This window comes from Thunnus maccoyii, chromosome 1, assembly GCF_910596095.1.
Source record: "Thunnus maccoyii chromosome 1, fThuMac1.1, whole genome shotgun sequence".
Classification (NCBI taxonomy): Eukaryota; Metazoa; Chordata; class Actinopteri; order Scombriformes; family Scombridae; genus Thunnus; species Thunnus maccoyii.
This window is the reverse complement of record NC_056533.1, coordinates 31,589,598-31,602,037: the sequence shown is the minus strand read 5'-3', so window position 1 is coordinate 31,602,037 and position 12,440 is coordinate 31,589,598. Positions and strand designations below refer to the sequence as shown.

Below are 12,440 nucleotides of genomic sequence, written 5' to 3'. Positions count from 1 at the left end.
GTAATCATTCCTCCAGTTCATACTGACCATCAGAGGATCCCTTCATAAGGCACTTTAAAATGTAAGTGATGGGGTACAAAATCCACAGTCCTCGTTCTGAACAAAAATGTATTTAAAAGCTTATCTGAAGATAATATGAAGCTTCAGTCGTCCAAATGAGTCAAATCAAGTAGATATCTTTCAGCCGTCATGTAGAGTTAGTCATGTCTAGTAGATATCTACTTGATATGACTAACTCAGACTGCTGAAGCTTCATATAAGCTTCAGATCAACTTTTAAATGCATTTTTGTACAAAATGACTGTGTAGACAGACTGTGGATTTTGTCCCCCATCACTTATATTGAAAGCACATTTGAAGGGGATCTTTTAATAGTCAGTATGAACAGGAGGAATGATTACAGCGAGGAAAACCTGTTGTTTTAAGACAGACTTGAAACATTGTGAACCAGTCCTTTAAGGTTTTTTTTTTTTTTTACATCTGTGAGAAATCTTTATCAATGGAAAATTGCTCATACCTATTTGATTGGTTACTGTGATTCATGTCTCACAACTGGTTTTTCTGGGTCCTCAGCAATTTTATTTCTTTAACATTCCTGTGGTAATTCTGCCTTTAGCACTTTGTACTGTCAGCACAGTGAGTTTCATTTATTCTTATACTCCCTTCTTTTCCTTTAGGACCAACACAGAGTTTCATGTTTCAATGAACGCAGGGCCAAAGATTCGGACTAACAGCGGGAGACTCAACCAACCTGCTTATGTTGCTCTCCCACCCCCTATAAGGTAATGTACACAAACACAGACACTTAAGTGCCATTGTTGTAGTAAACAATATAATTAAGACATTATCCTCTCCCATGTTGTAAAAAGTCGGCGCCGTTTACTTAAATTGCACAACAAAAATATGAAACTTGTGCGATTCACAAAACACATAAAGGAGTATGGCCACCAAACTAAAATATTAAGGGAAATGAGGGCTTACTGTAGTTAAAAGCATTAAATAAGAGTTGCAGAGGTGTGAATAAATCAAACATACTCATAATCAGCTTTACAAACATTCTCTCGAGATTTCAAATCAAGTCTCTAACTTTGCAATAGTTCAGTTAATCACCTCACCTTTATTGTATCCACTTTTGTTTGTCTCGTCTATTGTGACTGTATGTGTGATGTGTGGATCTGATTATCTCTTGTGCTGTGGGATCAGGGCCCGTGTGAACTGCCCTCACCACTTTTATCTGGCAGTGAAAGACCTGGATGGAGACAAGGTGCGTTGTCGCTTCGCCCGCGCCGACCAGGGAGAGTGTGTCAGCTGCCCTCAGCACTCTTTTATAGAACTGGATGAGGTGAGTCTGACTTGAGAATTTCCTTAAATGGTTTGTACAATAACACATTTATCTATGTTTTTGCTCAGTGAGCTTTTGCAAATCTTTATTGAATTGATTAAATCGCATTTTTGTAAGCAGTATGATTAAACTTGTTCTGTGTGTAAAATCTTTACCTGCTGAAAAACTTATAACTTTAGCTGTCAGATGAATGTAGTACAATATTTTCCTCTAAAATGTGGTGATGTATAACTATAAAGTAGCATAAAATAGAACTTAATTATAGTACTTAAGAAAATGTAATTAGTTACTACCACTGGATATAAATCCACATTATTGCAAAACTACATGTAGTTTTTTTAAAAGTAAATAGCAAAGTAAACAAGTTGCTTTAAAGGTAATTTTCAAACACTGGGAGAAGTGTTGAAGCAACTTGCAGCAGTGATTAAATAAACAAAATCAAGCTTACTTTAAGAGATCGCTATGTACCAAACTAGCTCAGTAATCAGGGAGGACAAGATTGACAGTGTTTGTTTGTTTGGATAGCATAGGGAGGGCCCATAAACAGAAACCTGCCAGTAAAATGTACAAGTCTCAATGAATAAATAGTGATCATATTTTGCGGTCCAACACTCAGCAGTGCGTTGACTTCCTTGCCTCGCCCACCTCTCCAGAAGCATTTTAAAAACTCAACAGCAGCCTGACTGTCTAGGTTAATTTGCATAATCCAACTTGTTCATTAAATGCATTTCTGTGGTTTAAATCTGTTTTGTTTATTCACATGATTTGCTTATTAACTCATTACAATCACATTCTGTTTGACCTCTGATCTCTTTTTTTTACCAGGAGAAATGTATGCTGAGATTCACCGGAAATGCACCAGTAGGACGATATTTTATCTACCTGATGGCGGAGGACCTGATTCCTGTGCCCAAAACAAGCCATGTCATAGACAACAAACCCCTCAGCTCTGTCCCCGTGCACCTCTCTCTCACTGGTGAGTCTGTCAAGGCATTATTTAATTATTAAAAAGGCATTTATGTTGTCTATATGCCCTCACAGACATACAGAGTAAGAACCGGTAACTATAGAGGCATAAAATGTACATTTTAAGTTCATGTTCTATCCCATTTTAGTCCTTTCTCTGTAAAAATGAGAAATATAATTAACTTTTTTTTATGCTGCTAACAAATTCGTCTCTTATTCTCCTTTCCCTCCAGTGGAGGAGGCGTCTTCTAGCTGCAGTGCTGAACCTATGACGACAGATGAGACCCCCAAACAGGACTCGACGATGTTTGTCCTGCCATTCCAGGAGGTCAAATTCAACGCCAACTTTATGTCACGACTGGAGAGGTGTGTCTTAATGTCATCTTTGTGTTTCCACATGAAACATTTTTGACAAAACCCATATTGTTCCAGTGGCACACACTGCTCCACAACACTACCAACTTATCATTATGTATTCCTCCTCAAGTCTGGAGAATTGGTTTATCAAACCACAGACATATTGAGTTTTTCATTTGAGAAGGTCAAAGAAATATCCTGCACTAAAACAGAGAGGAAAACATTTAGAGAGGAATGCTAATCATTTGAAGATTTTAAAGAAGTTGTTATTTTATAGCATGTATAATTTATACCCCTTCCGTCTTCCTCAATTCCTTCTTCATAGTATTGAACACATCTTAACACATTAGCAGGACAAACTTATCTCTTTTGTTTCTCTATATGGAGTTAAATAGGAAGCATTGCATATTCACTAGTGCTGCATTCATGCAATTTCGACAGAGAACAAGAAAAACTCCTGTTATTCCGACTCGGGGGCATCCATACATTATTCCAAGATGGTAACCTCCACCGTTAGCCATCATATAAAAAGCCTAACTTAGCTTCTTATGTTGCGTTACATATTTGTCAAGGTTTGTTAAGTGAAAGCACACAAACACAGAGAGCATAGCTCATTTTAAAGTAGCTGAATTGGATTTTATTTAGATGTCACTGCCAGTGATCGAGGCTTTGCTGCTCTGAATCGTACAGTATCACATGAACTGAGCATAATACACTAACTTAAAGGATAGGTTCACAATGTTACAAGTCTGTCTTAAAACAACAGTCAGGTGCCCATATGAACAAATGCAAAAATGCATTTAAAAGTTTATCTGAAGCTTATATGAGGCTTCAGCAGTCTGAGTTAGTCATGTCAAGTAGAAATCTGCCACATTTTAGCATCAAATTCCCTCTTTGTGTTTCCCTGTTGAGCTGCGGTGGAAGTATAGTAACAAAAAGAGGGACTTAGGTACTAAAAAGACTGTAACAATGAAAGATATCTACTTGATTTGAACAATTTGGACAGCTGAAACTTCATACTATCTTCAGATAAACTTTTAAATACATTTTTGTATGTAGTAGACTGTGGATTTTGGCCTCCATCATTTACATTGTAAGTATATTATGAAGGGATCTTCTAATGGCCAGTATGAACAAGAGGAATAATTATGGCAAGAAAAAAAAAAAACTATTTCAATGTTCATTTGGGCACCTGATTATCATTTTAAGACAGACTTTAAAAAAATGTGAACCTGTCGTTCAAAGTGCATTCACCAGGAATGAAATGTGCTTCATAAATAGAATTGCCTAAAGGCCCTGCACACCCACACAGGTGTTTTCAGTCATTCTTGCTGATAAGACCTCTGCTCAAGTTGAAGGCGAGGGGAGCCATGCTAGAATTACTTGAGGCCACCATACTTCATGTAGCAACACGCCTTTTTCACAGCAGACATTTTGACTTATGATAATAGAAAAAGCACAGGTGTTGCTAATGTCATTAATAATGACTCTGTTCTTTTCAAGTGTCCCAGTAAATCATGATGGTATGACAGTAAGTCGGCATGCACAATACCAGGATCCTGAAACTGAAGCAGCTAAATGGAATTCAGCTATCAATAGTTTTATTATTTTACGCCTGCGCTTTTCCTACTGTGATATGTCAAAGCGTCTTCTGTGATAAAGGTCTATAGGAGTAATAAAAGCATAATTTACCTCACCCTAACATTTACAACCAAACTAACTGGAGAGTCTGGGAGATAATTAAGTGCAGTCTGTACACACCCATATGGTCCTGAAAGGAGGGCTGCATCCAAATTCACTTTATTTGAGTGTCTGAAACATATGCCTCATATAGAGCCTACAAAAGTCCCACAACGGAATGTGTCCATGACATGAACACAATGCAATGTGTCATCTTTTATAGATGTGACAATTACTGTTGTGCAACTCTACACCTGCACCTGTCAATGATGACGCAAAATGACAATAATTCATAAGTGTCTGTCTATGAACAGGGAAGTGATTTCTTACACAGCTGAGATCTAATCAGGCACAATAATTCAATGTATCTGTGTGTGTTACCAAGGGTGTACCAGGCCTTTAAGCAAAACTGTTTTAAATACAGTTATGACAGCCGAATTTAAAGGTTTCTCTCTATATTTGCAGTGTTTCAGAGATAGCAGTGGTTGGCCCACCTGCACTCTTCAGGACTGGCTTCGTATCAGTCGGCCCTCTGGCGACCATGACCATGGCCTGGGTCCGCTCCGAAAACAAGCTGACTCGTCTTTTGCCTGTCTGCTTTGTTGCGAATACCAAGAGGTAGGTTGTCCTGTGAACTGAATTGTACTAATACTGCCAGAATTACTTTCACACTCATGAGCAGGAGGAATTAAGGTTGTAGATACTTTAGAAAAATATTAAGTAAGGTTGTTTTTTAAGTCTCGGGAATTTATATGAGCTTTTTCAACATGGTCTATTATTCATAAGTACACCTGATTACACTTCTAGTTAAATTATTTCTTGAAGAAAGTATATTTAGTACATGACGTGGTCTGATTTGCACTTCTTGTCTTTCCAGTTTGCAGTCAGAGCCCAGATGCATGTGGCTGTACCAAAGTAAGACCTTTAGCTTCCTACAAATAAGACGCCAGATATGCTTTACTGTACTGTAGCTCTCAATACACTCCTGTACCAATCAATAGAGTTTCTCAGAAAATATTCACTATTACCTAATGACTATTAAAACATGCCTTTCCTAATATTTTCAGGAGAAATGAGGACCCTACCTACCGGAACAGGTTGAGAAAATATTCATTTCATTATAATCACACTTCATTATAATCAAGTCTTGTGTATGATTCAGATCTCGCCTAATGACGAGCGTGCTCATTATGTCTGTGAGTGAAACTAATTATTGATCATCTAAGAATGTGCTGCTGTCTGCCTGCAGAGTTGAAGTGTGAGAACACAGAGATGTCTCTGGTGCTTCCTGTCACCTCACTGAGCAACATCAACCTGGCCGAACTGCAGCTCAACAGCCCCACCTGTCCCGTCACGTACAACAGCACACACCTGACTGCACGCATCCCCTTGAGTGGCTGCGGCACCAAAACTGTGGTAAAAGGCTCTACCTTTCTTTCTTTCTTTCTTTGACTATTTTCAACCCTACAAGCCATCTTGGCATGTAGGTGTAGGTGTTTTGGCTCTATACTCTGGCACACTGGATTTCAAATCAAACAATGATTAACTATGTTGGTTAACTATGTTGTAGTACTGACTTAAAACTTTAATGATGGTTTGGTGGTGTCCACATTCATATTAGCCATAATAGCCTAGACAGCGATGCCCTTTTTACCCCTGAGGGACTATGAACGAAAAGTTCTACAATTTCAATTTCATTATTGGCTATTTCTGACCCCCAGTGTAAATTATTGAATAAAATATTATTTGTTTCAAGTTCTGTGGTTTATATCTTCCTGTTTCATCTATTTATGACGATAAGAAAAGGATCATAGCAGTACTTAAAGAGCAACTTAACACCCTTGAAAATCTTGACTTTGCTGACCTCAAGTGGTTTCAGTTTTCACCTTGCTGCAGTGATGCACTACACCAAGCATCAGAGGTGAAAGTGACAGGAAACTTTAAACCAGACATGGCAATAAAACAATCTGGTGTTAAGTTACTCTTAAAATTCACTTTGCATTGACAGGTTTTTCAGCTGAATGTGAATTCAAACTGTAGACTTCCTCATTCTCTCCTGTCTTCCAGCACTCTGGTTCAGAGCTGGTTTACACCAACACCTTGAAAAGTGTGCGTCCGTACACCATGGTCAGCCGCGAGCCCTCCCTCGTCCTCCCCCTGGCCTGCCGGATTCCTGGAGTCCAGGCCAAAGGACCACAGCACAAGATCAGCATGCCCACAGAAAAGGAAACCTTTGGTGAGGTTAGGTTTTGGATAGAATTTCACTTACCAGGAGAAGGGCCCCTGGCACAATTCACACGCGACCCGAAGTTGCGCTCCCTCCGATTCTCACCAGAACGAGTGCGTCGAGAGGTGGAATCACTATCAAGGAGCTACAGCACATCAAACAGCACCTCCAACAGTACCTCAGACTTCTCCGTTAACAGCACTGGCATCTACGACGCCATCGGGTCCAGGATCAACCAGCTGGACCTCCATGTGATGTCCAACTGCAGCGTTGATCGTGCTGAGATGGTAGTGAGCAATTGCATGGAGTCTGAAGCGGAAGACTTTTCTGTATCCAACCCCATTCTGGAGCAAGGGTCAGTAACAAATCACTTGTTGACTGTAATAGTTTGAGGTTACCATTTTGAAGAGGATAGATATGAAACAGTCTGAAAGAAATATTGACTCACACACAACTTATGTGTACATCTGTTTTAGCTGTCTCTGAGTTTGAAGCTTATCCTATAAACTCAGGTAGTTCTTTGACTATTTCTCTTCCAGATGTACAACATCCAGCAACACATTGGAGGTTGTTACAACAGAAAGCAATTCCAAAGTCTACCGCCTTGATTTGAGCACTCTGGAGACCCAAGGATCAACGGTCTGTACTTTCATGCAACACACATGTTACGTCTTTCATGAATCATAAATAATATAACAGGGCTGCACACAACATCTCCATGACCTAATACATACTCTCACTTGCAGGTACTGGCAACAGAATAACGTGTGGAAAACTCTAAATTCAGATGTTTTTTGTTGTTTTTTTAATATGATGTTTATTTAAGCAGGAAGTCTGTACTAGTTCCTGCTTTTAGTTATTCAAAGAGACAATTTTCATTTTTGTTTAATATTTACTTTTTTTACCGGTATTTTAAGTGTGTTTTCACTTGTCTATTGTGCTTACTATTATAACCAATTTTTCATTCTGCCCACTTGGTTTTAAACAAGACAATGGATGGTACAACTCAATTGCCCACTGTGTGAGGAATTTGTGCTTTTAAAAAATCTAGTAAAATGTTTTTTGTATAAATGCTCCATCAGCTTAATCTCAAGTCAAGACCTGAGACTAGGTCCAAAAGTATTAGAGCAGCTCTGACTTATATACAAACATTTGTGGTAAATTGTTCTGTCAAATGTCTATGATTACACTTTTCTCTGTAGAATTGATGGTTTGCATAAATTTTTTGCCATACTAGCGACTGTTTGGATGGAAATTTCAGTCCAGTCCACAACTTTCAGCAAGACTGAAATTTCCTGGATATATTGTCATGACATTTGGGACGGACATTCATGTCCCTGATATGATGACTTGTAATAACTTTGGTCCCATGACTAAGCACTAAATTAATAACATTCCTATCAGCATCGGCATGCTGTTACTTAACTAACCCAAGCCTGTTGGTTTGCATTTCATAAATATCCGCTAGAAATCTCATGTTTGTGTGAGGATCAAACACTGCCTTGGTTTCCACTTCTTTAATAATTTCCATTTTTCAAATATGTGTATTGTTACAGTATGCTGTCAAACAGTAACTAATGTCTCATAAATATTTGAAGATATGTTGTGCAATTCTAAAATGTTTTGAAGCTGCCTCCACTCCACTAACTTGTATCTATTTGTTTTGTGCTGTACAGATGTATGTCCAGTGCACAGTCAATCTGTGCATCGCCACCCTTCCCTCAGAGAAGTGTCCTGACCTGTGCACCCGCGCCATTAATCACAGATCGCTGGTTAACAGTGTGTTTACGAAAACCTACACCATCAACTCAGGACCTATTAGCCTTGTGATCACCACTCCAGGACCATCTACAGCCGCTCCCAGTACTACCACTACTACTAAACCAACTACAACAACTACTACCACTACTACTACTACTGCTGCTGTTACCACAGCTGCCCAGACCACCACCACCTCACATGGTAAAAAACTCCATCTCTTTGTTTTGTTTGTTAATTTGTAATAATCTATTAAGTGAAATATCAATCCACTGACTACTGGCGGTATTATTTCAAGCAAATCCTTTATTTTCCTGTGAACGATATTTTATTTAAGAGCTGTTTCATACCAAGCATTCATATTAGCCAAATGGACAACTGGTGGCATAAAAAAACTAAATGACCACTTTGGTCCCCAGAGCCAACAAGGGCCCCCCCAATGTGTGAACTATCTTATTTTTTCATAATTTAAGTATTTATTCAAGTTACAATATCTCATGTTTATTACAAAGCTTTGTAAATGAACCACAGCCTGCTGAACTGCTTTGTTAATGCTTTATTTTATAGATCCCTAAAGAGTAATTTGCAGGTATTTAACAGTTGATTTTGAGGACATTTTACAGAGAGGGTGGGGCAATGTGGCACAAATTATAAGAAAAAACTGAATAAAGTGTTAAATTGGTAAGTTGGTAGTTGATAGTAAATACCCACTCATTATATTTTAATACATAATTCTTCAAAAATTACTTATATCAGTACTTAAACTGACAAAATACTTGGTTTTCAGTGTAAATGTTAATTCTTAGGACATTTCTTTGACAGGGTTATGTAATTTGGTAATATACAGGAAATGTGCTAATTATAGAGTTTTTAAGAAACAACCCAACATGCTATTTTTTTGCAAATTAACAACTAGGTATGAACCAAGATACGATAATTAGCAACTAAACCAACTTAAGAATTATGCATTACTTAAATATAATGAGCGGGTACTCACTATCAACTACCAACTTACCAATTTAACATTTTATTCAGTTTTTTCTTATAATTTGTACCAAATTGCACCACTCTCTCTGTATGTCCTAAAAAAATAACAGTTAAATACCTGCAAATTACTCAGAAAATTTCCATGAAATTAGCGTAAAATTACAGCACCTGTAAAATAAAGTGTGATAGCTGCTCTTGTTCCACTTTCATCAGGTCAGTCATTGCAATTGTAGCTGATTGTAAATTGTGAAGTAAATTTTAGAACTATTAACCAATTGTTTTTGAGGGGACTACCTTGTGCTTTGTGCCTATTGTGGTCATTTTAATAACATCGTAGAGAAATAATTTACTGCTCCCTCCAAGGTTTACACAGTTGTGAGCCCATATAATGCACAGTTTATGCACTGGAACACAAGAAGGCACTATGAAAGTTATTGTTAAGTCTTTAATAGGCTTAGGCAAGCCCTCCCTAAAAGAAAAACGGTTTAAAATGACTTGGCTGCCTGAAAAAAATGTTTAAAAACTCCAAAGATGTCTGTTATAAGTCACTCTGAGGGAAATCTAAAGTGTGAATTGAGAAATTTTCTGTAAATATTCAAGTAAACTCTCCTCTCTTCTCCTGCAGCTCCACAACGGGCCTCAGCCATGGCGGTGGGAGTGATTTTGACGACTATCAGCATATTTCTTCAACACATCTTCCTTTACTGAGCACGTTGGATGATGATCTGTCAGTAACATGGAACATTACTTTTTCCTGTTTGGCTTCAAATGAAGATTGAGCCCCATTCCACTATATATTTTGAGCTGTTTTAGAGAATCAAACAAAAGCAAGACTAGCACTACATTGCTGTCAGAAAAACATAAGATGCTGCACTGCTTGCACTGCAGGATCCTGAAGGATGTGACCCAGACAAGCAGTCAAGCATTAAAAGCTTCTCCCTGAAATGAGGTTTTATTTCTAATGCGCTTATACAAAGCGTCCGTGAAGCCTAAATGTTTAAGACGCTGACCATATAATCGCAATGAGCCTAAATTTGTTGTGTTCATAAGTATTGAGCACAGGAGATAACAAATAGCGTCATACACCTCTTTCCCCTCATGAGCTCTTATTGGCTACTGCTGCTCAATGTTCTGTAAATGTTTACTTATCACAAACATTGCAGATAAAATCAGCTGTATTTTAAAAACTTAAAATATTTAAATATTTCATCACTGATACTTCTATCTGCATGTCCAATTTGTCTTAGACCTAAAAAATCTGTCTCGTCAAAACTGTGCTTAATGTTGTTTGTTGTGTATCTGTCTTTACTTTAAATGTAAAAAGTATATATATATTTTTAGTAATAAATTGTTGGTATAACATGTATATTTTATTAAACAATTATGCAAACTGTATAATTCAAAAGACAATAAAACATTAAATGACATAAAAACACACAGATTTCCTGTCAGAAAATTAATAGAAGCTAAAGTTTAAAAAAAATGTGTGAATGATGAGTCAATGAATGTGTGCGTGAATGGGTGAATGTTGACATGTAGAGTGAAGCACTTCGAGTGGTCGGAAGACTAGAAAGGTGCTATATAAATGCAGTCCATTTACCATTTTAAATCAATTACAAATGATTGCTCTATAGGTAATCAGTGCCTGAATCTCTTCAGGGAGACTCTGTCAACATGTTTTGTCTCCTCTAATGACTTGAATTAACTAAATGCAGTGGGCCATATACAGCAGCAGCAGCAGCAGCAGCAGCAGCATGATGCAGAGGACGGAGCACACCAAAACAGGTGTATGTGAGTGTAAGTAGGAAGTATACATACCTAGTAAGAATAAAATGCCAATATGAGCACAGAATTTTAGTCTTGACCTTACTACTTACTAGCTTTTTCTAGTAAATGTCAGCAGTTGATCTATTCACTAAAGAAGACAACCATAAAATGATATTAAATAAAAATCTTGTAGATTGTTTTGTAATCTAAAATCAAAATGCAACTTTTTATTTCGAGTATAAATTCTTTAAATTATTACGCTTTGTGTTTGCAGGACTGCATGTACAGTATACAGTAGTAATTCAGAGAAAGGTTGCAGGATGTGCTTCAATGGACCTGCATAAATGCAAAGTGAGACTTGCCATTGTCAATGATTAAAATGTTAAGAGCAGCTCTGCACACTGTCAAAGCCACTATTTTAAGGTCACAAAACTGGTTAGTAATACTTTTTAAATAAATATTTACATGAAGGTTTGACACTAGTATTATGTTTATAAACTCATTTTACAATGTTTAAAGGTTGTTGCCACACAAATACCCTAAATAGGCAATGTATCCTTGGATATCCAAACTCTAAAATACATTTTACCATGAATTTTATAGGATCAATCATTTTATTCTAATGTTATGTAGCCTTTTCAACACCTGGCCAGGGATAACAGATGAAAATGAAACTTTTAGGCTAACTCTGGCTCATTTACATTTTTCTTCTGTTGATTAATGAGCACTGTCCCTGCTAAATAAATAAACTTATAAAAAGTTGTATTTTGTGGGGGGGGGAATAATAAATCATGAAACTGTGTTTATTAGCCCAAATGAGTTGGAATAGAGTAATGAGATCATTTTAACTATTTCTATGTTTTGCCTATATAAGAAACAGAGTACTGGCCTCTAGTCCTAAATCTTACTGGCTGAAGATATGTGCCTTTCCCAAAGTTGTCAATTTGTCACTAAGTTTACAGCAATGACTGTAAATACAGCAGCTTTTGTAGATCAGTGTATAAAAACTCAAATGTTAAAGATAAAGAGGCTTTGAGACCAATGTACCAATACAGCAATGTAAAAATACTCCATTACAAGTAATAGTTCTGCATGAAAAATCTCATTTAAGTACATAAGTATTATCAGCTTTATGTAGTTAAAGTATTGCAGTATAACTGACTGATATATTATTATGTATGACATCATTAGATTATTAATACTGAAGCATCAGTGTTAGAGCAGCATGTTACTGTTGTAGCTGCTGGAGGTGGAGCTAGTTTCAACTACTTTATATACAGTTAGCTAGTTTAGTCCAGTGGTTCCCAACCTAGGGGTCAGGCCCCTCCAAAGGGTCACCAGATAAATCTGAGGGGTC

General features: G+C 37.3%; 1 protein-coding gene across 1 annotated transcript; it reads left to right on the top strand.

The window, feature by feature from the left end:
• Positions 1-2,599: 2,599 nt before the first annotated feature.
• On the top strand, positions 2,600-10,646 carry LOC121900507 (mucin-5AC-like). Its single transcript, XM_042416921.1, has 9 exons — positions 2,600-2,673; positions 4,810-4,962; positions 5,222-5,259; positions 5,412-5,441; positions 5,594-5,760; positions 6,412-6,926; positions 7,111-7,210; positions 8,248-8,533; positions 9,942-10,646. The coding sequence occupies exons 1-9, from the start codon at positions 2,612-2,614 to the stop codon at positions 10,022-10,024; spliced, it is 1,434 nt and encodes a 477-aa protein (XP_042272855.1). The 5' UTR covers positions 2,600-2,611; the 3' UTR covers positions 10,025-10,646.
• Positions 10,647-12,440: the final 1,794 nt, after the last annotated feature.